This window comes from Pongo pygmaeus, chromosome 12 (genome assembly GCF_028885625.2).
Source record: "Pongo pygmaeus isolate AG05252 chromosome 12, NHGRI_mPonPyg2-v2.0_pri, whole genome shotgun sequence".
In the NCBI taxonomy this organism is placed as follows: Eukaryota; Metazoa; Chordata; class Mammalia; order Primates; family Hominidae; genus Pongo; species Pongo pygmaeus.
In genome coordinates, this window is record NC_072385.2 from 64,452,590 (window position 1) to 64,479,498 (window position 26,909).

The window sequence follows — 26,909 nt, forward strand, 5'->3', positions numbered from 1 at the left end:
AGGCCTCAACCCCTTTTCTTGGGAAAAACATAGAGAACTGTAGTTGGCGGGTGGGGCTCAGCCTCCCACAGAAGGGCCACAAACGTTATTACAGCTGACGGCAGAAACACATTGGATAAGCCTGAGGACAGCCAGGCAGCTTGGGACACACAACTGGCTCAAACACATCTTCAGGACTGTCAATGTTGTCCCCATGAATTTTGAAATGATTTAATCTCTAATTAATAAAATGTTTAAAAAGTTGCCCTGTCTCTACTAAAAATACAAAAAATTAGCCGGGTGTGGTGGTGGGCGCCTGTAGTCCCAGCTACTGGGGAGGCTGAGGCAGGAGAATGGTGTGAACCTGGGAGGCGGAGCTTGCAGTGAGCCAAGATCGCGCCACTGCACTCCAGCCTGGGCAACAGAGCAAGACTCCACCTCAAAAAAAAAAAAAAAAAAAAAAAAAGTTGCCTTTTCTAACTAAATTCTGCTCCACACTTTAACAGGCACACATATTGTTAACCATGGACATTACCCCAGATCCATGTCAGTTCTACAGAGTCTGACTTTAAATAAAAATGGAATATGGCCATGTGCAGTGGCTCACACCTGTAAGTCCAGCATTTTGGGAGGTGAAGGTGAGAGAATTGCTTGGGGCCAGGAGTTTGAGAGCAGCCTGGGCAACATAGCAAGACCCCATCTCTAAAAAAAAAAAAAAAAGAAAAAAACTTTACAAATACAAATATGGAATATTATACACATGTATTTCTGGGATTCATATATGATTTTATGTACACTAATACACTATACCAAATACATTATACCACTCTTACATGCAACAAAACACATTTTGAAGCAGTCTGTGTATCTTAAACAATAAAGCTTATTCTTAAAACATGCCAAAGTTTTTGTCTGAGGGAGGGCACCCCACTCACTTAAATAGATGCTACTCTGTTAGTTTCACACTCAATGAAAATCTGATCCGAAGGAGTGTAGGATAAACAAGGTTCTAAAAGTGAGGAAATTCATTTGTTTCCCCACTAAACCATTTTCCTCTCATGTCTGCAGGAGAAAAGCTCAGAGAGCTGGGAACTTCAAAATGTGGTTTATTTAGTAAGATGAGCAGACTGCAAAAGTGAGTGTCCCTTCTTGGGAGCTGATTTCGTTCTAACATTCTGCTGTTGCTTTTACAGTGGGTCTCAGCAGATTCCTCCGTATAGGAGGGGCTGCAGGAAGAATGGGAATGATCTGAGGATTAACTGAACATGCCCCTCTGCAATCTTTGTAGCCTCTTCAAGCTCTGGGAATTCTTGTTCAATTTGGACTTTTTAATAAGCTGAATAGAAATAATAGTGTAGGAGAAATGCCGGGCCTGAGTGTCTGCAAAATCTGAGTCTAATTAATGACTGCTGAGGCAAAAGATTTTTTTTTAAAAAGATTTTCTGCCCACTACAGAAATTACAATTGATTCTATTTATGTTTTGTATCCAAGCCTGCTAATGTGAATGGTGCCCAGAATGCCATGTTTTACAGATGCAATCTTGGAAGAGAGGGGAGGGGAGGGGCTGAGGGGATTTTACAAGAAACAGAGCCACAGACTGCCCTCTTGTTGTGCAGTGTAGGTCTTCCCTGGGTCACAAAAGCTCTATGGTACTCTGTGTTGCTTTATAATTAATAAACATGCAAAGCACAAGCCTGGATATCATGGGAAATAGGACACACGGGGCAGTCTTTGGGATTGCACAACTTAGCATGTGACCAGGAGGAATGGCAGACGGCATGGAACAGATCCACATGCCAAGCAAGAGCTTCCAACAATTGGTGCCACAGGAGTCCAAGGCAGGGAGAGCTCATGGAGGAGGAGAGAGCAGGGCAGGCTTTGTAGAGATGGGAAGACTGAAGGGTGCCTTTGGACAGGATTCAGATGGGGCGAAGGAAGGGAAGGAGGTTGCCTCCAGTGACCAACAAGCCTGATTTATGAGAAGAGCTGCTGCTGCTGAAATGTGCCTCCCCATCTGCTAGCCCTGGAAAAGGGATTAGTTCAATAAGGCAGGCACTTTCCAGGACTTTGGGAATGTGACATGAATTTTGATCATAGGAAAACCCTTTGCAGTTCCTGTTGGGGTCTTGGAAGAGTAGCTGGGAGGCAAGCCTTGAAGACAGATTTTGCCTTTTATCACAGCTTTGTTAGGGCCTGGGCCAGATTAGGGGGTTACATTGCTTCCCATGAGTGGAAGGGACAAATCAGCACAGGATCTGGTTTTCATAAATAAAATAAATTTATATATACCATGGAATAGATTGATTCCTCGGTTTCGCTGATCTCACAGTTTCCCTGATAACAAGGATGGTCATACCACAGCTTGCGAGAAATCCTTGCAAACATAGTTGTGTTTGCTCAATGCTTGTTGTTTATTGTTGATCAAACATGCAGAAAGCTCTATGTGCTGACTCACTCTCCTTAATAGGAAGCCTGATGTCGGCTTAAATATTTATTCTAGGGAAATTCTCCTAGATGCAGATGACTTGGGGCCAGCAACTATGGGCTCTCCTTTTTCAGACAGTGTCCTTGGTTTCAGGCACCACCCTCAATTGCACACCAAGTGCGGACAGCTGGGAGGAGGAGCTGGCATCGCGGTAACCAGGCCAAGTGTTGGGATTCAAAGCTGCTGACCCATTTCGGTGTTATCTGAACCCAGCTTTCATGCAGGTTCCTGTTTCACTGCCTGAAACACTTTGAAAAGGCAAACAAAGACCCAGGAGCCTTGCTGGACCTTTGCTTCATATTTTTGCTCGAGGGCTGGTGCTAAATTCACCAGTTGTGGTCAGTGGAAATTCCCTGAAGAAGCCACAATATGAGAAGGCACAGGAATAGTTTCTTCCTTTACAGTGTTACTGGCTTAAAGGGCTACAATCTTCCAACCATCCAGACTTCTTCTTGTAATTTTATCACTATATTCTGCAGAAGCAAGCGGGAAAACTGTCATGGTGCTCAGAGGTAGAGTCCTGTGCAAGTGTGGAAGGGGAGATGTTCCTTTCAGCCTGTATCAATTCTCCAGCTTCTCAGGACAATGGTACTTCGTCTGTTGGGCAGTAATGATTTCTGGAGGTGCTCTCCACCTGGTAGTAAGAGGCAAAGTGCTCCCCTGCCCATCCACGATGTATTCAGATCAGGCTACAGGGATTCTGGTCTTGCCTCTGTCAAGCCAGTTCACCTTTTCGGTCCTCAGTGTCTTCCTCTCTGAAATGGAGCTACTTCCTGGCCTGCCTGCATTGTTTAGTAGAGCACAGTGGGCATTCACATCGTGGGCATTAGAAAGACTTGAGTCTATTCGGGATCACTACTCACTGTGCTGTGTGACCTTGGACAAGTTAGTGAATCTCTCTGAACTTTTAGTATCTACTTCTATAAAAGGGGTAATGATTTCTACATCAAATGGCACCTATGAGGATTCAAGGAGATGATTATGTGAAATGATTTGCACAGTACCTGGCACATAGTAAGAACTCACTGAATGGTGGTTTTGATTATTTTTACCTTCCTAAGAAAATAGACGTAGGAAAAATCATGGGCTCTAGAGTCAAGGAAAAAGCAGGTTCTAACCCTGCTTTCCCCCTTAGGGCTGTGTGGTCTTGGGCAGGTTATCTGAGCTTCAGTTTCTTCATCTGTAACATTGGAATAGGAATATTTATTTTGCAGCATTGTCATGATTTTTAAATGAGATAATATTATATGGGAAAAAGGGATAATGTCTGGTTCCAAAGTAAGTTCTCTACAGCTGTTAATTTCCTTCTGCTCTTTTCCTATCTCTCTCAGTTAAGAAACTAAAATGGAAAACAAGTGGGAACGTTTTGAAAAAATCTGACACATAAGTACTTCCTCTTGAAGGAGAGAGGATTAAAGAACAGTGGAAAGATCAAAACATGAGCATCAGATTGAGGAAGCAGAGCATCTGGGGATTTGATGAATCCAAGCCCTGGGCAACTGCCTTCTGGTAATCCAGTGGTGATTTTCCATTTCCTCAGATATTCATGGCCAAATGTCATGGAAAGAGCAGAATCTTTGGAACCAGAGCTGAGTTCAAATTCCCCACTCCACCATTATCAGAGGGCAGACCTGAGGGCAGTTTTTCCAACCTTCTTGCACCTCAGTTTCCTCATCTATAAAACGGGGATACTAAATCCTTCTTCAGAGAGTGGTGGCCAAGTGCCTGGCAGAGGAGCTAATAGAGAGAACATGTTCAAGTCACAGTGGGTTTTCTTCTTCAAGGCTGAAATGCTATGGATTCTGAGTGTCATGATGTCTAGATTTCCTGAGTCTTGATTTCAAGCCTGATCGCTCTGTTGTCAGACTCTATATCTAGCTATAGTTTCCTATTGTCCTTGGATTTAGCTTCTGCCTGCTTCTTCATTTCATCTTTTGCCATTCTTCACTTTAAGCATTGGTCTTTCATTCTCCTATGCACTGTCCTGGGCCGTGCTCTGCCAAGAACATTCTATCCATGCCTTTCCAATGGATGGCTCCATTACGTCCTTCAGTTCATCTCTTCAAAGGAACCTGGGTTCTTTTTCAACCCTTTTACTCTTAATCTCATGGCCATGTTATTTCTTTTATTCCCGTTATCACAATTTTAATTCCACATGATTATTTATTTACTTGTTTTTAATGTGTCTCTCCCACTGGATTGTAAGCTCTACCAGGACAGAGCCTCTACATGCTTTAGTTGATACTGAATGGTCAGAGCCTGCCATAAAAGACTTTCAATGAGTATCTGATGTATGAATAAATACTAGCCCCTGCATATTAATTTAAGGTTTAAAAATATGGGCATTATGGGCAGAAAACTTTGTGAAGAATTTGAGCTTATCAGAAGCTGCTCTGCAATCTTATTTTGGATAATTAAGCCCAGTCTTATTTTATTATGAGAAAATAACCAGCCACAAAACAACATTCATGGGAACAAGCTGGGATAGAGGCTTCAGATGGGGGGAAAATTGAGAGTTTTCTTTTCAGTATCCAAAAGGGGAAATGAATCTACTTCTTAAAAATAGTTAGCCAACTTTTAGGCCATAATTATTTCTGTCTGATTTGAGAAAGATGAGCTCGCTCTACTTGTCTCTGTTTCTCTGTCCAAGCAAACGTATGAACAACTGCCATAAACATGGGTTTCGAGTACTGGAAGGATCAAAACCACTAGCATAACTCACAGATAAAAGCTCACAGGAATGTTATCATTCAGCTAAAAGTTTGGAGACTGAAGTCTCAAATTAGTTTTCTTTCTATTTTGAATGATGGTTTCGCTAAAATTTCTTAAAGATCTTTGCAGTTATTTCCATTTGGGGATGGAGGAAGTTTTACAAACATTTGGGCTCATGTTGAGCTTGGGTGAGTTGCTAAGGCTGATGTATTCAAGGACAACACTGATTTATGCATACAAAAAAGTCCAATCATCTGTGTGGGAAACAACACTTGGAGTTAGGCACACGGCTCATAAGAACGTCTGAACAGATAAGAGTTGTCCCTTTTCAGAATCTAGGCATCTTAAGGCAGGACTATTGCCTCCTAATTGGCCTACAGTCTCTGGGTATCCCCAGTCTCCCTCCTATGTATGCAAGCACTGCCATCAGATTATTTTCTTAACTTGTTTCAGTAACTACAACCACTGCCTATAGGTTAGAGGCAAAACCCCTTCAAGGCTCATGTTAATCTGGTTTCAACCCAATATCTGGGCTTATTTTCCATTACTCCTGACTCCTTTACCCAAACTGTCCCACTAGATAGATAGGTATTATTATTATTATTGACCCCTGAGTATGCTTTTCTGTCTTCCAGCCTCTAGGTTGAGGTCATAATATTTCTCCTTTGGTGCTACCCATCACCTTTTCCTGGTCTTTCAATGATTCAGGTCTGCCCTGCCTTCTCATGAGGACTCCTGCCCAGAATAATCCACCTCTGAGCTTCTTAAGGATCCATGATTGGCCCCCAGTCCTGCTATTAATCATGTTTTGCATCCCTTGGGTTGTTGTTTTACATGGTTATTGTAGTTCTTGTTGCTTACACTGTCAAGTATGCCACAGTGACCCCAGAAATAATTTAGAGTAGGAGTCCTTCACCTGTGGACCAATAACTGGGTCTGATAATTCTCTATGCTATCAATAATTTCCACTTTCTGGTTAAGGTAGCTTGAGGAGGCATATATTCTTTGCAAACAAGCACTTCTTGAATAAAACAACTGTCACTGGAACATAATTAAGACAGAAATTCCAAACCTGAGGTGGGATGAATTTTTGCAATTCTGTATTCTTAAGGTCAGATATGTCAATGTTCTAAAAGCATACCTGGGGCACTTAAAAAAAAAAAAAAGCAGATTTGAAATATATGGATCCCTTGGATCCACCTGAAACTCAATGCAATAGAATCTCTTGGGAATAGGTATTGCAAACATAATTCTCAAGTGATTTTTATGCATATTCAAGAATGTTTAGGGGATCAAGGGAAGCTGACATTAATATCCCTCATATGATGGGGAAGGGAATTGGAAGAGGCAATAACTCATATGCTTTGAGTGCCTATTGTGTGTCTGGAAAAATATTAGGAATTTTCACCAGTAATCCTTGTAATCCTCAAACAAGCCTATGATGTAAGTCATCATCAGTCCCTGTTTCCAAACAAGAAATGTCCAAGGATCTCTAAGTGTTAAGTACGTGGGCCAGTGAAACTGTGGGTTGCCGGGCTCTGAGCTTCTTACTTCCCACTCTGCATTCTACTCTGCTGGAGCTCCTAGCAAACCCTGAAGGGAGAGCAGCATGGAGGCACAGCCATGCTGGAATTTTCCTGGGTTGGTCTGGGAGGGCTGGCAGATGCTGAGCCCTTGGCCGGTAACCCCTGGATCAAGACCCCCTTGACGTCTCAAGAGGAAAGTGATCCCCTGAGCTCTGAATTTGCATCCTGGACCCCAAGTCTGTAGCCTGGTAAGCTTCCAATGAAGATCACAGATGCCTGCCTGATCACAAAACCTAACGGTGGAGGCTGCAGAGCATCTGAACATCATTGCAGGTGTAGCACACATACTGACCTGCTGGCTGAGGCTTTAAGACAGCAGCATCCAATATTCTATCTGGACCAAGGGCCTTGCCTGTGTGTGGGAGGTGGAGAATAGAGGCCCTGGAAGCCAGTGTCCTGTTTACCATTCAGGAAAAGGTGTGAAGAAAATCATCTATGTGTGAAGGAGGACTGGTGACTGTGCAAACCCTGGACAACACTGGAGCCCATGTATTTGGGGATTATAGGTCGAAAGCAGTGGGTCTCAACATTAAAATCACTGGGGAGATTTAAAAAAACTCTTGAGGTCCAGGCTGCACCCCAGACCAGATGCCTAGGCAGCAGTGCTTTTTAAATCTCTGCAGATGACTTCAATGGACAGCCTGGTCTAAAGTGCATCCAATGGCCAAGTGATATAAGTCCAGCCTACAAGTGCTCTGAAGGCAGCTTGCGTTTAGTCACAGTGGGAAAGCTGAGGTGGTCAAGCATAAACCACCAGCCACAGTCTGCCCAGTTAGAACGGAGAGGGCCTCCTGAAGCTTGGCTCACTGCCAGAGCAGCGCCCCTTTCAATTGTTAATTTTCCACTGCAGGGTACAATTGAGAAAAGACGTGTAAAAGGCAGAAAGGAGAGATGGGACGTGGCAGACACAAAGATATAGGAAGAAATGATGTTCTCTCAAGCAGAAAAACACCAGGCTTGGAGAGATGGAATTGGGGTATTAATAGCAGATCAGAGACAGAAGGTGCCTGAATGTCCAGTCTCAGAGGAAGAGCTCTACTTACTGAGTGGATGATGCCTTGCAGAGCCTGAAAGCCGTCATTCACAGGAAATACATGATCCTTACTGTCCGCAATCCGGGCCAGCTGAGAACACAGCAAATACACAAACACATGGGGAGACTGTTAGGCTTGGATGTGGAAAATTTAGGAAAGCCGTTGGGGCTAAGGGGCTCTAGTTATATTCAGAACCCAGGGGAATATGAGGCCTTCACTGGGCTCAGGGGCTGCCCTGAAAAGCCATCAGTAATAACAAGCTCACCAGTGGCCTCTCTGGAGCAGGCCAAGGGTTGGCTCCAGCTTTTACATTTGTTTTAATACTTTTCTCCTCGGGAGCAAAGGTAAGAGTGCCCAGCTTGATGAACACTTGGCCTGGGTTGATATGTTTATAAATTTGGGCACAGGCCATGGGCTCATTTTTCTCCCATTCACCCAAATTCCTGTTGGCAACTTTATCTGAATCAAGCAGATTCAAATTCCCTTTCAGAGCAACTTTAAATTCAAGTTGTGGTGTTGGGTGAGGCCACCTTCACCTTTCACCCAAACTGCCCATTGAGGAAAGGGCCCTTGCAGTTGGTTCAGCTGCTCCTGCTTTATGGAGCAGGAAACTGAGGGCCAGGAGAAGCCGATGTAGGGCTTGTCTGCCCCCAGATCTCTGTGTGGTTCTGTGACTGCCACAGAGTCAGTGTCAGCTGTTGTGTATGGCTTCTAAAAAAAATATGTTTTATTGTTTTTACTGATTGCAAAAGTAATACTTACTCATTGTAAAAACTTAGGAAAATCCAGGAGAGTTAAAACAAAAAGAAAACAAAGGTTACTCATAATCCTTCTGTCTGTTCATCTATCATCTATCTTTATTAGCCATTTGATAGATACTGTTCATACTTTTTCTATGTGAACATACAAATGTTTATTTTAGAAGTGAGCACATACTATTCTCACTGCTTTGTAATCTTGTTTTATTCACTTAGTGATATATCATGAGCATTTTCCTATGCCATTAAAACAAAAAGAAACTATGAGCTACATTGAGGAACATGTATTTAGATTGCTAGTAAGCTTTTACAACTTGCTTATTATATGCATCTATACACACTTTTTTGCCCACTTGTCCAATTATTTCCATATTTTTGTGTTGAAAATGCATTGCGTTTTTCATGGGTGAAAAGGAACATTTGTTATTTGAATAAGAAAATCATACTTGTCAAATTAAATTTGGCCCGGGTGTGGTGGCTCATGCCTATAATCTCAACACTTTAGGAGGCCACGTTGGGAGGATCACTTGAGCCCAGGAGTTAGAGACCAGCCTGGGCAATACAGTGAGGCTTTATCTTTACAAAAAATTAAAAATAGCCAAGTGTGGTGGTGTGCGTCTGTAGTCCCAGCTACTCAGGATGTGCACCTGTATAGTGAGCTAATCAGGAGGCTGAGGCGGGAGGATCACTTAAGCCTGGGAGGCAGAGGCTACGTGGGCTGAGACAGCTCACTGTACCCCAGCCTGGGTGACAGAGTGAGACCCTGTCTAAAACACAAACAAACAGAAAAAACCCAAGTTTTCCAAGTTAATTCAGATATCTTTTGACATCCTGGCAATTTAATGTTTGCCAAGAAAGATGCTGCCTTGATGGTCTGTGTTGAAGACCTCAAGAGCATCAGCAAATGACTTCATATTCCTTACACAACCAGTAATTCCTTCCTGTTTAGCATTTCTAGAAAAATAACCTATTTCAGGGGCATTTATTACATTGATCTGCCCTCTGCACTGACTGAACACGTTCTTCATCATTCACAAGCTCAGTATGCTCCAAACCTGAGGAAATCCATGACCATACCTGTGTCTCATTGAAATCTTTCACACCAACACAGTAAACAATTGCACCAAGATCTCGAGACCTATTAGCCTGGGAAAAGGAAAGAAAGGACATTAGAAAGAGAAGCAGTGACAAATGAACTCCTCTTAGAGCTATCTGACTAATTTCAATGATGAGGTATTTAATGAGCACCTACCATGTGGCTGGTGCCATACTGGAGAAGGCAATCCCCGTCCCCAAGAAGCTCAGACTGCAGTGGACATCACATTCTAACATAACACATGGTGGACTTGAAAAGACACACTGAAGTAGAGTCTTGATGAAGGGCTTTGAAAGATGAGGGAGGAAGGGAAAACTGCAGGCTAAGTTAAATATTCTGGGGAAATGATTACCTTTTCTATTCCTTTGATGGATTTTTACTGACATACATTTCTTTGTAATGGGGGTGTGATATCACAAAGAATGGGGCCTTTGGAACTTGATATAGTTGAGTTTGACCCCTGGCTTTACTCTGTATCGTGTTTTGGGGATTAAATGAGAACATTTACAGAGCTCCTCACACAAGGCTAGAACCACGTAGATACTCATAAACGTCAGCACATTTTGTGAATAAAGCCCTTTCCATACCTACAGAATAAAGTGGTTTAATGGTATGGAAATTGTGGTCCATATTTGAATAGGTAAATCCATGATCTCCACAATTAAACATTGGGATGGCAACATAATGAATAATACCTAGATTTTGGCTCGATTTCAATATTTGATTTATTAAAGTCTCTGATAATCTGATTTCCAGATTCTCCTGTGTTTCAGAATGGAAAAAAAAATTGGAAATCCTTGGCACTTACAGTGGGTGCTTAATAACTGATAGCAAACATAGAGCGAGTGCTCAATATATGCATATTGATTTTGATTGTGTTATTTTTTCCCTTTCTTAGTACCCAAATCCACTTCTGTTTAACACTGAATTCTAGAAAGGACAAAAACATACGTCTTTTTTTCCTTCATGTTAGAAATTTCCCTGCTGCTTTTAGGATAAAATAAACTTTTAGATTCAGTGTAGCCCCAACTTTATTTGCAACAACTCTGTGATTCTTCTTCTCCAGTTGGACTTTATATAGAATTGTCAAGAAGGGAAAAGTTCAATTTCTTTATATCTTGAGCTTTATCTTTCTTTTTCAGAAGGTCTCCTTCTACTGGCACTCTGAATATTTTCCCAAGTTTGTATGTGCCATACCTAAAATTCCTTCCCACTAATCCCTATCTTAAGCCTCTGACACCCCATCATTTATTTTAGTTTCAATTCTTTCCTTATTAGGGTTTCTACTTTATTTGACTGTTATTTGGCACCCAGTCAAGTCATCTTGCATTCCCATCACATAGTGAGTTTCTACTTTCAAATACAGAGATGTATTATTTTCCAAATGCTCAGGGAGTGTCTGTCATATTACCTTGTGTATTTCCTCATTAGAGTTACTTTTTGTACTAGTGAGAGGAGAGTTTACCTACATAATTTCTCTAAGTCCTCTGCCAGTGTAGACTTCAAAAGGCTGACCATTATTTCATGGTAAGTCTCATGAGGGCAGCAGCTGTGTCTCACTCACCTCTGTGCCTCTAGTTTCTAGCAAACGGTCAAGTATATGCCAAGCTCTCAGTTAACACTGAATGAATAAATGAATGAATATATATTTTGTGTTTGTGGAAAGAGCTGAATTTAAAGTAAATAGTTGTTAAGAGCTTGAGGAAAGTGTGATGCTACCATTAACTCCTCTTCTAGAGCCTGCATCTCTAGGATGTTGTTTCTTTCTACCTTGGGCCTGAATGACCCTTTGTCACTAATAAGGCTATGGTTTCAGTACATTTCTATAGTTAATTTGTTTCCTTTTATACTAATTATGCATATAGCTCAAATGTGAAACTTGAAAGAAAAGAATTTCATAAGTATAAACGTTAGTTTTCAATTCATCAGCAAACTTCTTTTTCTAAGTCTATTTATACAAGGTAAAATCTTCATTGAGAGAATTTTTCCACTTGCCTTGAGGAATAATTTTTGAGAACACAAAGAAAAGAAAAAAAGGAACTATTAAAAGAGATGACAATTTAACTTTGCTACCAACTGCTGTTCAACTTTGGTTCTTAGAGTGAAAATCTCAATGATTGATACATTCTGACAAGATTGGCTCTTACATATTTCAAGTAATTCTTTTCCTTCCTCCTGTTTTAGTAGAAAATATAAGGAAAAATTATATCAATGTTTATTTGTTTATAAGTGATATACAGTATTTAAAAACTGTTAGAGCAATATAATGCCATCAATAAAGGCAGGGTAGATATTTTTAATCCTTCAAAACAGAGTAATATGTAAAAATTTTGAAAGGGGAAAACATTTACTATGTGTAAGACATGAAAATTCACTTGTAGAACATGAATTATTATTTCTACTCACGAAACTCTATTTCATTCAGGGGATTTGCAAAGAACACCTATCACATAAATAGAGAGAGTGTGGCCCATTTTAGAAAGGAGAAGCCCCGTTCCATGTATATGTTTAGACACAGCCAGGCCATTGCTTACCTCCCTCTCTGAATAGAAAAAGAGATCTTCATGGAGTTCTCCATCAGTCAAAGCAATGATGACGCTGGCTGTCCTGTACCCTGTTTAACACAATACAGACTGGCTCAGTCCACCCTGCTCCACCCAGGGAAACCCCCTCTCAGTCCCGGGATTCAACCTCTTACCAGTTCAACCACCCAAAGTCAATATTGTGAGAATCACCAACTTTTCTTTTGGGCCTGGAAGCAACTCCAGCATGAAGAAGGACCCTCCATGGGGACAGACTTTAGGGGGAATAGGTTTTGCTTTCTCATTTCTCAGCCTCATCTCGAAAAATGGCCAAACCTGGTGAAATGGTCACTAAACCAACATTTGGGAGTAGCACCGGTGAATCAAGTGTGATTATTTTCTATTAGCAGATACATAACTGTTGCCCAAGCTGTAAGCAAACTCCCACCTGGGCTGTTCAGACGTCCTTGTCACCTGCTGTAATGGACCACATACACCACCCCTTGAAGACAGTTTGGTGAAAGTAATAGTCATCATGATTTACAAGTTGACTGGAAGAATTATAGCAGTTGGCAAAGCCTACTAGAATTATTTCAGTGATTTTTAGGCTTCTCATATCAACGTTCATGGTTGATTTACATTAGCAAGATTTGGTGTTGATATTGAGTCTGTTCTGTTTGTTGCAGTTTAGGATGAAACAAGAAATGGACACTTCTATAGGCCTGGGAGGAAAATCTCTACTGTAATATTGAATCTCTTTTTTAAGAGATTTGACTGAGATACAGAAATGCTACTCATGAAAGGCACTGTAGTAATAATAGCTAAAATAATAAAAACTTCTATGTGCTAGGCACTCTACTAAGTATATTTTATGCAGTTTTTTCATTTAAATATAGGAAAGTTTAAATCAAACTGTTATCTTGATCTTAATGTTATGTTCAGTCACAGTAATGAAGAGGCTTGGAGCACAGAGAAGAACAAGAAAATTAAATTTTACATAAAAATCCAAGACTTTACTAACCTATGCAAATATTTACTAATTTAATGAATTCAACATGCAAAACTCTTCATGGGAATTAGACTGTGGCCAAAATGAGATCTTAATTACTTTTATATAACTTTTCTTGGCATCAACAGGACAGTGGAATTTGACCCAATACATGCCACCTTTCTATGCATTCCTTGTTTGTGATGAAATGTGTGTCTAAGAATTACAGATAATATCATACATGTCTTTTGAAACATGAAATGACTGAAGCACTTTTTCAGCAACAAACATGGAAAAAGTTAAATAATTCATAATGGTAGTTCATACTATAGTCTTACCTTGTCTGTTTTCATAATAAATCTGCTCACTGGCCTGAAAAACATAGGAAAGAGCCCTTAGACTTATAACCACTGTTTGCCACTCCAAAAACCATAGTGGATAATGGGCTCTGTTGTTGAATATGCAGCCAATTCTGTCTTGATTCCTTATGTAATTCACCCAGGCTTTGCTCAATTATCAGTGGCTGATATCCATGTAAAGTTACCTCTCATTTAAGTAGTATACAGTCATGTGCTGCATAGCAATGTTTTGGTCAAGGACAGACTACAAATATGACAGTAGTTCCCTAAGGTTATAATGGAGCTGAAAAATTCCAATCACCTAGTGACATGGCAGCTGTGGTAACACAGTAGTTCAATGCATTACCATTTCTATGTTTAGAAACAAATATCATTAGTGTTACAATTGCCTACAATGTATAGTACAGTAACATGCTATATAGGTTTGCAGCCTAGGAGCAATAGGCTACACCATATAGCCTAGGTGTGTAATAAGCTATACTACCTAGGTTTGTGTAAGTACACACTATGATGTCACAGTGACAAAATTGGCTAACAAGGCATTTTGTTGAAATCCTTGTTGTTAAGTGATAGATGACTATAGTTGTCAGCATGGATCGATGTCTTATTCCTTATGGCCTAGTATTTGTTAAGTGACAGATGACCGTAGTTGTCAACATGCATAGATATCTTATTCCTTATGGCCTAGTACTTGTTTCCCTTAAAGCTGAAGTCCCTGAATTCTGTCTCAATCACTGAAGCTGACATCCAACAAAGGACATTTTTGGAGTGGCGGGACTTGTGTGTGGCATGAATTTGTGACTGCCAGCCAACCATTAGCTAACAAACCATTCATCAGGGTCAGGGAAGGAGGAAGGGAATCCATTTCTATAGTTCTTTTGGCTAGAGTTATCAGTGTACAAGTTTATGGGAAGAAAATGTACTCTCTTGCTATTGGGTGCTAGTCAGCCCTCTTAATATATGTGCCCTATCTCATCAGTCACCCCATGTTGATATTTCAATATCACGTTTTATATTTGGATTTCAAACTGTTTTAAAATTACCCTTTCAAATCCTTCATGCATGTAAGTGTCTCCTCCTGGCAGAACTTTCTGGAGTTCTTCTAGGCCTTGACGGATTTGCTCTCTGAAATCCAAAGACACTTTGTTAGTCTTATTTGAGCATTTGTTTACTTTGCTGTTGTAGTCATATGTACTGGTCTTCTTCTTACCTCTGTGGATACTGCTGTCTAGTCCCAGTAATTCCCCAAAAGCCTATCAAAGGGAAGGCCTTTATATTATCCATTCAGGGTCAGCCATAGCACAGGATGAGTGGATTTCAAGGATTAAGGGGAAAGACTCTTCTGCAGGAATCTCCATCTGCTTGTAAACACTTTCCTTTCCCTTAACACAGACAGTGTTTTTCTTCTACATTGGAAATGAGTCTCTAAATGCTGCTCCTGATGGGACACACAGCAACTTAGGCAACAATACAAATGGCTCATGTGAGCCAGAAAGAGGTGAGAACCGAGAACCCAGGGAAAGGCCACCACAAGGATGCAGGTGGAAGAGGGTGGCATCCACAGCAAACTGCCACCGCACGAGTGTGCCAAAGGAAACGGAAAATAAAAACCCAAGGAATCTCCGCTTTCCAGGACAGCCAAGAGTGTTTTCTGTGGGCCGGTGCCTGTGTTTTCTTACTCTGATTGTTCAAGGTGACGGTATAGGCAGGAAGAGTCCAACTGGCAGTGGGAAATATAAATGACTTGGGGGCCAAATGGAATCTTTGTGGACCATTCTCTCTGGGATGTAAGAAGTCTACATTCATGTTCCTGTCTTTTAAATAGCTCCATATTGTGCCAAAAAGGGCAATAAAGTATAATTTCTGACTCAAATACCTTATTCATAAACTGTAACCCTATGAAGGGTTTGAAATTTTGCCTTCCTCCTACTGGGGTCTTTTTAGTGGTAGAGGGTGGAGATGCTCTATTTAAATTGGGAAGAGAAACTCCTTTTGAATAGGAAAAAATCTAACATTTATTGAGCATCCGCTATATACAAGGTAGTGACCAAAGGTTTCTGATTTCATCCTCATAATAACCACTGAAAGTGAGTATTACTGTCCTTGCATTACAGGTAAGAAAACTTGGGTTCAGAAAGGTTAAGTAGGAGAGTGGAGACTTGAAGTCAAATCTACCTGACTCAAAAAAGGCTTTCTCCTCTGCAAAGCAGCCTCTAGCATGGAACAATGCTAGAGAAGTGGGAACCTTGCATCAGTGAAAGGCAATGGCAATTCCTAACACTGTCTGGGAACCTATGGCTCTGAGAACGTATGGTGCCAGGCTCTGTCTAGATACATGAAATATAATCGATCCACTTAAGCCTTATGACAGCTCTTTGCAGTAGTACTATTGTTACCGCCATTTCACAGATAAGAAAACTGAGTCACAGAGAGGTTACAGAACTTACCCAAGGCCCCTCTTACCTAAGGCAGAGGTGGGATTTAATCCCAGAGGCCCTGCTCTTAATCAGTATGATAAATACTCTCTTTTTCTCTCATTTATCCTGGCATTGCTTGGAGGGGGAATTCTAAAGAAAATAGTAATCTTTTGTTAAAACTGATATGATGGGGAGACCGTGGGTGAGGGTGGATTGCCAGACTGCTGGAGATTTTAAACAGAAAAGGGGTTTGCCTGTATCTGTCCCTGGGTTGCTGATGCTTCATAGGTGGAATATTTAATACCAAGTAACTCAGACTTTGGAAACTGACTATTGTCTTTTCAATACCCGTGTATCAGACCACATGCCCAGCCACCCAAGTCAGAAACTGGAAGCCCTCCTTGATCCACTAACTTGAATTTCCTTCCTCTCACCATCATCACATTCTGTTAGTTCTACTTCAAACATATCTTGAAATGGACTACTTCTCTATCTCTTCAGCCAACACCACTGTCCCAGCCACCATCATCTCTTGCTTAGCCACTGGGGTAGTCACCTGCTATCTTTTGACTGGCCTCTTGCCCCTTTTTCCATTCTTTCTCCATAAGGTTGCAAGAATGTCCTTAAAGTACAGATCAAATCATGGCATTCACTGTCTGGCTCAAAGCCCTTCAACACCAACCCATTATACCTGGGATTATATCCCAAATCCTTTTCATGACCTTCCAGTGCCTATGTAGATGGCTCTTGCCTCCCTGTCCAGCCTCATCTCACATCATTCTGCCCCCACTCTCTTGCCTTCAGCCATACTGGTCTTCCCAAGCCCCTTTCTCCAATAGGCACTTCATATCGGCAATCACTGCCGCCTGGGAACACTATTTGACCAGCTCTTCTTGGGGCTAATTCTTATGCAGCCTTCAGTCCCAAGTTAAATGCCACTTGCTCAGAGTAGTCTTACTTGACCTTCCTAATCTGAATTGTCTTCCTCTATTAGACTTTTTCCTGGTACCCCACAATTTTGTTTTATAGCACTTAGGATATTTTATAACTAATAATATTTGATTATGCAATTATTTGTTTAGGTTTTGTTTGTTTGTTGCAGTTCTAGACTTTAAATTCCTTGAGGACTCGGTCATGGCTGTTTTGGTCCCCACTATATCTTCTGTGCCTACTACAGTGCCTGGAACATAATAGACATTCAACAAATACTTACTGAAGGGGCGAGTGGAGGGAATGGATGTCTCCATTGTTACTCATTCTGGGAAGAAACCATTTTGGGGCAGGGATGAGCTTCCCTTGGCCATGTGGAAGGAGGCCAAGCAGGACCTGACCTGGACATTAGCCAGATCTGGTCACTGACAAGTCTGGGCCCATGTGGTGGTTAAAAATCATTCTCTAGGTTGTATTTCTTATATTACCTCTAATATTCCAATAAATCCCATCAAAAGGCATATTTTAATTTCAAACTCTGTTGTTTGGTAATGAGAAAGGGCATATATCCTGGAGGATAAAGATGAGAGCAGTGTCCCCCACCAAGGCCATGCCCCCACCAAGGGCAGTGCATGGCACCAGCAATCCCCAGGCAGGGGGCAGCTCTGCCCTGTGAGTTGCCAGTTTCATGAGAGTCAGAGCAGCAGAGGTAGTGGCAAGGGGACATGACGGGGAGGCTGGGATAGGAAAATTGGGGTCTGTTTGTGAGCACACAGAGGTGGCACCATGGAACCCCTCATAATAGCTGGGGGGCACTATGGGGCAGACGGATAATTTCTGACAGTTAGGTGGGAGAAGCTTGGGCATTAAAAGTAAATATGATCTAATTCTTTGGTCATGGACTAGTGAAGTCTGGGACATTTGGGTAACACTAAAAGTGGAATATTGTGTTAAGACTTGAGACTTAAAAAGAGAACAAAAAAAAAAAAGGGCATCTTGGGGGTGTGGAAATATTTGCTTGGCTTCACTGTATTTTTTCCCTGCCAAATAAAGTCTGGGAACTGGGGTATTTTCTCTAAGCCTATTTCCCTTTCTTTACAAGTATTTTCTTGAGGTTTTTTTTTTTTTTTTTTTTTTTTTTGTACCAGAACAATCAAAGGCTGTTTTGGAAAATGTCCTTATCCTTGATGCTTTGTATCTGGCAAGATATGAACTCAATAGTTGCGAGTGGTGATCACAACCTCCCCATTATACCACCCTTGCTGCTCAAAAGATCAAATAACACATGGCCCCATCTCCCTACTCTCTGCCCTTCTTGAAGGACCCACAACATCTAAGCAAACAAAATGGATGGTTTCATAGGAATTGTGGGTGTGTTTTAGTTCTGGGACAACAGAACTATTAATAAGGGTCTATTCTTATTTTCTCTTGGAAACTGAAGGAGATTGGGAGAAAGATCTTTTAGGGGATGATAAGAACCTCTCTGAGGACTTGGTTATTACCAAGTGAAATGTTATCTTCCTGGGAAATGAAAGAGGCAGGGAATCCTATGAAGAGAGGCTGCTATTACAGAGCCCCTGTTTTCCTTGGTGATTTCACATGTCTGCCAGTGTTCCTACTTAGAAGCTAAGGGTTTTAGGTCACATGTTTTGTGTTCCTTTTGCAACTCCCACTACACTTAATGATTGGCCTCAAGCAGGTGACTGTTGAATGAATGATTCCAGTTTGGGTGCATTCACCCATCATTCATTAATGGCCACTGCTATTTGTTGAGCATACACCATGCACCCAGCACTCTGCTGGTTTGTAGGGGTAGAAGGTGGGGAGAATCAGTCACAATGTCTTCTGGACTTTCTGTTGTTCTAGGAATTGCTCTACTCTTCATGATTACTTTCTGGGATTCTGGTTGTGTTATGACAGTTTGATAACATTGCTGATGAAAACATTAAAAGATGAACACATAAGAAAAAAATTAAATTAAAAAAATAGCTGGGCATGGTGGTGTATGCCTGTAATCCCACCTATTAGGGAGGATGAGGCAGGAGAATCGCTTAAACCCGGGAGGCAGAGGTTGCAGTGAGCCAAGATCACGCCATTGCACTCCAGCTTGGGCAACAAGAGCAAAACTCCGTCTCTAAAAAAATAAATAAAAGAAAGAAAAAAAAATTTAAATAAAAGATGGACACACATAGAATGTCAAGAAGTGCTTCAACAAGACTTTATCCCGAGTATTCTACTGAGGTTTCCACTGCAAAATCTCCCTTAGGATTCTGCAATGGCTATCATATTTTGGTTCTATAAAAACAACCTCCATCACCATCCAAAAATAACCCAACATCAGCTCTGCATTGTCAACTTCCTAGTCTTCTTGTAAAAGAGCTTTATCATCTCTAGTACTCTTCCTTCTTCTTCTTTATTCTGAATTTGTTTTTGTGGATCTAGTTTACACCTGGTATCATTTTCCTTCTGTGGAATTGGACTCTTCTCAAATGCTTTGCAGTTGTTGCCTTTGGTTCTCAACTTATACAGTAAACACCTATCACTATTTATTACCACTAATGCCACTCTTGGAACATTCCCAGATGGCCTTATGGCTCCAATTGTTGACTATAAGAAAACAGTGTAGTGAACAGAAGAACACAGGTTAATTAAACACACTTTGCTGTTACTTTAGGAGTTATGAAGTTCTACAACCAATTGTAATCATTTGTTTACAATGTATATAAAACATAGTCTCTTTGGGACTTTTACCTAAGCATAGGCCAAATGATTAATATGATATCAAGATGCATGCTGAACCAAAGCTCCTCTTGTGTACTTTTTAGTGAAATACAATTTATACACGGTGACATGCCCAGATATTTGTTCATTTCCCTTATAATTGTTGAATATATTTCTATAAAATTGTTTATAATATTCCTTTATTATATTTTAACATTTGTAGGATCTGTAGTAATATTCCCTTTCCTGATATTATCTGTAAGTTGTATTTTCTCTCCTTTTAGAAAAATCACTCCTTTTTTTTTTTTTTTTTTGAGACGGAGTCTTGCTGTGTCACCCAGGCTGGAGTGCAGTGGCACAATCTCAGCTCACTGCAATCTCTGCCTCCCAGGTTCACGTAGTTCTCCTGCCTCAGCCTCCTGAGTAGCTGGGACTACAGGTACGTGCCACCACACCTGGCTAATTTTTTGTATTTTTAGTAGAGATGGGCTTTCACCATGTTAGCCAGGATGGTCTCGATCTCCTGACCTCGTGATCGGCCCGCCTCGGCCTCCCAAAGTGCTGGGATTACAGGCGTGAGCCACTGCTCCCAGCCTAGAAAAACCACTCTTACCAGTGGTTTATCAATTTATTCTTTTAAAATACTCAACTTTGAGCTTTGTGATTTTCTGTATTATTTGTCTTCTTCCATTATATGTCTGTTCTCAATTTTATTGATTCACTTGTTATTATTTTCCTTTCCCTACTTATTTTGAGCTTAAGAAGTTCTCTCTTTTTACTTTTTCATTGGTTTTAAATCATTTAAACTTTTCTTCTTTTCTAAGGAAAACACTTAAAGCTATACATTTACCCTAGGCACGTGACTTTAGCTGCATCCCACAAATGTTGATATGCTGGGTTTTTGTTCTTTGTTGGATACGTTTTCTAATTTCCCTTGTGATTTTTCTTTAACCCATGGATTGTCTTTGACACACAGACTTTCTTCGATAACTTTTTATCTCTAGTAAATACTTTTTATGTTGAAGTCTGCTTTGTCTAATATCCATTCTAACTTTTTATGATTGGTGCTTGCACAGTATATCTTTTTCCATTCTTTCACTTTTAATCTATCACCATATTTATATTTAAAGTGTCTCTTGTAAACCATATATAATTGTATGTGGTGGACTGTTATACTAATGTCCCCAAAGATCACCCCTCCCACTGTATGGTCCCTGTATGGTCCCCTCCCATACTGGCTGTGCATGTGGCCATGTAACTTGCTTTAGCCCACAGGACATCTGTAAATATGACAAAAAACTAAGGCTCTATTAGCACAAGAATATTGGAGTTTGTTTTGTTGGACTGTTGCAGCCACTGTGGGGGAAAACCTGGTCTTTTCAACTACTTTGAGAGAGAGATCTTCAGCTGTTCCAGAAGCATTGTATTTCCCAGCTGAGCCTAATCCCCAGCTGATCCTATATATAAGCTGCATAAATAAGTCCAGGTGAAATCAGCGTAAGAAATTATCGTTTCAAGCTATAATATTTGGGGTATATTTTATGCAGTAATAGATCAATGATATGCTGGATCTTGCTTCTTTAGCCAGTGTGACATTCTCTGCCTTTTATCTGGAATCTTTAGCTCATTTTATATTTAATGTAAGTCTTGGAGTGGTTGGGTTTTAGTCTACCACCTTGCTATCTTGCTATTTGCTTTCTAATGGTCACTTCTGTTCTTTGTTTCTTTCTCCTTTCCTATATTCTTTTGCATTGATCATGTACTTTTTGGTATTTCATCTAGTATCATCTACTAGCTTTTAAAAACACAAAGCTATATGTCTTCTTTGTCTTTTTTAGAGCAGTTGCTCTACGAATTATAATATGCATCCTTATTTTATCACAAGCTACTATAAGTCAATATTATGCTACTTCTCACATAATAGAAAAACCTTTTAATATTATATTTCCATATAGTTCCCTCTTATCCTTTGTGTTATTATTGTCATACATTTTATTTCTCTGTTTGTAACAAATCCCCAAATAGTATTATTTCTGTCTTAGTCAATTGTCTTTTTATGAAATTATGAAAAGATAAAAAATAACCTTTTATATTTACCTAAATATTTATCATTTCTGGTACTCTTCCTTTTTCTTCTTTATTTTTAATTTGTTTTTGTGGATCTAGTTTATACCTGGTATCATTTTCCTTCACCCTAAAGAATTCCTTTAGCATTTTTTTTTTCATAGTGCAGATTTACTGATGATGATTCTCTTAGGCATTTTCCTCCCTCTGAAAATGTCTCATTCTGCCTTAAATATTTTAACTGGATATAGAATTCTAAGTTGATTTTTTTCTTTTTTCTCTTTAAAGATATTGGACCTTCATTCTCTGGATTGCATTTTTTTTCCTAATAAAAAGTAAGTTATTATTTTTAATGTTGTTTCTCTTTAATATATCTTTCCTCCCTTCCCTCTGGCCACTTTTAAGATTTTTCAGAAATTTGACTATGATGCACTTAGGTGATGCTTTCTTTGCATTTGTCCTGCTTGAGGTTCTTTGAGCTTCTTGGATCTGTGTGTGGATCATGTTTGGTATTCTAATTACACAAATACATGTTATCAAGCAGTGTAGATCACTTGATAGTCTCCCATAAGTCACAGGACTGGTTCATTTTCTCCCTCCAGCCCTCAAACTTTTCCCTTTCTGTCTTTCAGTTTGGATAATTTCTATTCACTTGTTTTTAAATTTATTAATCCCTTTTCTCTGGTGTTCAATCTGGTTTTAAGCCTATCTGATAAATTTTTTATTTCAAATAATGTATCTTTCAGTTCCACAGTTTTCACTTGGTTCTTTCTTTGAGTTTTCTTTTTTTAATTTCTGATGACCCATATCTTCCCCCATTATATTCGCCTTTTCCTGTAAATTATTTAACCTATTTATAATAGTTGCTTAAAAGTCAGAAAAAAATAAAAATAAAAATAAAAGTCCCTGTCCATTAATTCAAATAACTGAGTCATCTGTGGTTTGTTTCTATTAACTATGTTTTCCTTTATTGTGAGTAATATGCCTCTGCTTCTTCCCATTTTTCATAATAGTTTACATTTCAGTCACTGAGTATAAAAAAAGCAGTGCAGACTTTGGTATAATATTGATTTGTGTTGTTTACTCACTGCAGAGCATAAGGCTTTTATTCTTTGTGAGCTAGGGTGAGGGGCTGATCATTAGATTCCTCCTTGAGTCAGGGTGAGCTTGGGCTGGGCTGCACCTTTTGTTAGATTCATGTTCCCTGTTATTAGGCCAACTCCTGGACTTCTGCTCTGCCCTGCCTTTGTGATCTTCTCAGTACTTGAATTGGTAGATGGCTAGGTGCAGCTTCAGATATTTTTGCTTGACCTTTGTATTTCACTCTGGTAGGACTCCAGAATCCAAGCACAATGAGAATCCACCTAATTATGTGATTTCTCTCTACTCTGCAGGCAATTCCTCCACTGCTGCTTTCTTGGAAAAATGCAGAAATGTGGGTGAGGGGGGATAACTTAGGCTGAGAGATTTCTTTTTCATTTCAGATTCTAATGCCTCCTTCTGGCACACATGGTTATGTAAGACTCAGCTGACTTTTCCTTATCCCTGCAGAGTCTCTGTCTATGGCAGACCCACTCCTCCAATTACCCAAACCTAGACCACGCATCCATCTTTAAGTACGGAAGCTTCTGCAGAAGCTTCTCTGCTTAGCTATTATATAAAGGGTTTGTTTCTCTCTAATTCAGTTAATCAGTGCTTCCTGCATCTCTGCTAGCCTCCTGGAAACATATGAATTTTATTTTGTCTGGGCTTTTCTGGTTCACCATGGAAATGAAGGCTTTTCACATCTTTGAATATCATAAACAGAAGCAGACATACTTTACAGTTCTTTTCTAAATGTTTGTGACTACACATTTGTCTCAAATCGAAAGAAAAATGCTAGATGCTGATTACCAGCATACAAATACACTCTAGTATCTCTTATCTTAAAAAAATTTTTTTAAGTCTTCTTTGATCCCACATCTCCCTCTAGCTACTGACCTATTTATTCACATCTCTCTATACGACACAGCTTCTTGAAACTTGTCTCCTCACTCCTTGTCTTTTCTGGTGGAGTCCTTCTTCCAATGTTTAGTGATCTTTGGCTGTCTGTCCATATCAAATGAATGAGACTAAAAGCCTTGTTGGAAGCTCTGCATGCATGGTGGGCATGCCAATTGATGAATGACCAGCTTTTTTTTTTTTTTTTAGTAGTTTTTTTGTTGTTGTTGTTGAAGACCCTCAAATATCATTTTATGTGTGTGTATTTTTCCCTCTAAGACATTTATTTCTACAGAGAAGTAGTTTTCAAACTCTTTTCTTAGATTTTAAGTATGAAATTGGACAAGGAAGAAGGCTGGAAGTAGCAACATTTGTTTTGCAGATGTCTCTATAATTTCTCTGTGCCTGGTGTCCCTGACTATGAAACCATTCTTGTGCAATTTTGTCAGAAAATATGCTTCTCCTCTCTGGTGGAGGTAAAGAAGGGGTAATTTTCAAACTCTAGTGGGAGGGAGGGATGGTTCTGAAGGTTGAAGAGCTTTTAAACAATCAATATTCCAGTTTTCACTCTGTAACCCTTCTTTGCCTTTTGCAATATCTAGGTTTTGAGCTTTCTAGGATTCTACAAGGCTACATGGCTTGTTCTTCTTCAGTATTTCCTTCCACAGGATTATATTTGACTTTTCTCCACAGTGCCATATCATTTGCCACTCTTCCTTCCCTTCTATTTTTACATGTGGTGTTTTTATGGTTTAAATATTTCTCAGTTTCCTCAAAGATGGTCTTTGTGCTTTTGTTTCAAGTTTTCCTGGTTTGGAGTTGGTTTTTTGAGAGAAAGGGGAAAACATTTTAACTTATTAAAATATTTTTATTTATTTTAATTTAAAAATCTCATTTTAAAGTCGCAAGTCCTCATTTTTTAACCCACTCTGCTCTGACTTTTGTCTCCACAACTCTGCCTCTGCTGAAACTGCTTCTAGCAAGGACCTCTACATTACCAATCCAATGGTCACCTCTCTGGCTTCATGTTCCTCAACCTCTTTCAGCATAAGACACAGTTGACGTCCTTCATTTAAGCAACGCTTTCTTCTCTGAAAGATTTGAGAGTAGATTTGTGTTTTATGGCATGATTTCCATTACACCATACCCTCTCCTTCTGCCTCACATTTCTATGTAAGTTGTTCCATCTCATCTAGAACTCTAAAGATTGGAGTTCTAGCTCCAGAACTCAGTAAGATCACCCATCCTCACATCAGCACTGTTTTACAAGGTCACCTCATTCTTCCATGACTTCAGAGCCAAACTCCATCAAAGAAGCATGAGCTTTGGAGGAAGACAAACTTGGGATGGAAATCTTACTCTACCATGTGCTAGGTATGTCAGCTAACCTCCCTGAACTTTAGCTTTCTCAAAGTAAAACAAAGGTGTGGAACGCTAAGATCCACCAGATTTCTTCCAGCTTAGAATATTGCATCTGATTTGAACTGGGAACCAAAGAGCAAGCAGAAATAGAACCTGGGTATCTTCTGGGAACTGGGGAGGCCACGCTTGGCAGACAGGAATAGTCCATGATGTAACACAGGATCCAGTGCAGAGCCAGAAGTGAAGCTGACAAAGAGGAGCCCATCAAGGAATTTTTAAAGGTTGTAGCATAAGCTGGCATAAAAGACAAGAGTGATGGTTTAATCACAGGACAAGATGGATTTGTCCAAACTCTTCTTTATACAGCTGTAATTTCACTGGTCACACATTTGTGCAGTAATTTCACCATGTGGTTTTCTATGGCACCATCTGGCTTTTGAAATAAACCCTGTTAGACCTTCACATACCTTAAGACTCAGCAATTTAACTCCTGGTTATCTACACGCATACCCTGGATATATTGTGGGTTCTGTCCCAGACCACCAAAATAAAGTGGATATTGAAATATTGAAGTAAAGTGAATCTCACAACATTTTTGGCCTCCCAGTGCATATAAAAGTGATGCTATACTATATTGTAGTCTATTAAGCATGTAATAGTAGTATGTCTTTAAAAAGTACATACTTCAAATTAGCCGGGCATAGTGGCAGGTGCCTGTAATCCCAGCTACTCAGGAGGCTGAGACAGGAGAATCACTTGAACCAGGGAGAAGGAGGCTGCAGTGAGCCGAGATCATGCCATTGCACTCCAGCCTGGGCAACAAGAGCAAAACTCGGTCTCAAAAAAAAAAAAAAAGTACACACTTCAGTGAAAAATACTTTATTGCTAAAGATTGCTAATGATCATCTGAGCCTTCAGTGAATCATAATCTTTTGCTGGTGGAGGGTCCTGCCTCGATAATGACGGCTACTGACTGATCAGAGTGATGGTTGCTGAAGGTGGGGTGGCTGTGGCAATTTTTAAAAATAAGACAACAAGAAGTTTGACCCATCAATTCACTCTTCCTTTCACACAAGATTTCTCTGTAGTATGTGATGCTCTTTGATAGCATTTTACCCACTATAGAACTTCTTTCAAAATTGGAGCGAATCCTCTCAAACCTTGTTGCTGCTCTATCAACTAAGTTTATGGAATATTCTAAGTTCCTTGTAATTTCAACAATGTTCATAGCATCTTCACTTTCATCTCAAGAAACCACTCAAGAAACCACTTTCTTTGCTCATCCTTAAGAATCAAGTCCTCATGAGTTCAAGTTTTATCATGAGATTGCAACAATTCAGCCACATCTTCAGGCTCCACTTCAAATTCTGGTTCTCTTGCTGTTTCCACCACATCTGTGGTTACTTCCTCCACTAAAGTCTTGAACCCCTCAAAGTCAGTTGTGAGAGTTAGAATCAACTTCTTCTAAGTTGCTGTTGATGTCGATATCTTGGCCTCTCCTGCATGAATCACAGATGTTCTTATTGGCATCTACAATGGTGAATCCTTTCCCAAAGGTTTTCAATCTACTTTGCCAAGATCCATCAGAGGAATCACTATGTATGGCAGCTATAGACATGCATTTCTTAAATAATAAGACTTGAAAATCTAAATTACTCCTTGATCCATGGGCTACAGAATGGGTGTTGTGTTATCAGGCATGAAAACAACATTAATCTCCTTGTACATCTTTATCAGATCTCTTAGCTGACCAGGTGCATTGTTAATGAGTAGTAATATTTTGAAAAGAATGATTTTTTTTTCAAGAAGTAGGTCTCAACAGTGGGCTTAAAATATTCAGTAAACCATGCTGTAAACAGATGTGCTGTCATCCGGGCTTTGTTGTTTCCTTTGGATAGGACAGACAGAGTAGATT

General features: G+C 40.0%; 1 protein-coding gene across 7 annotated transcripts in view; it reads right to left on the reverse strand.

Annotated features, from left to right (window-relative positions):
* The window catches only part of ANTXR1 (ANTXR cell adhesion molecule 1), a 237,497-nt gene that overhangs the window by 165,201 nt on the left and 45,387 nt on the right, over positions 1-26,909 (reverse strand). For all 7 annotated transcript variants that reach the window (XR_010123091.1, XM_054474123.2, XM_054474126.2 and 4 more), the window contains exons 4-8: positions 14,564-14,645; positions 13,500-13,533; positions 12,186-12,265; positions 9,633-9,701; positions 7,807-7,887 (exon numbers count right to left, since the gene is read on the reverse strand). Coding sequence is in view for 6 of the 7 variants with exons in the window: in XM_054474123.2 (XP_054330098.1) it covers positions 7,807-7,887; positions 9,633-9,701; positions 12,186-12,265; positions 13,500-13,533; positions 14,564-14,645 (346 nt within the window). In the remaining variant the exon portion in view is untranslated. The remainder of the gene's footprint in view (positions 1-7,806; positions 7,888-9,632; positions 9,702-12,185; positions 12,266-13,499; positions 13,534-14,563; positions 14,646-26,909) is intronic.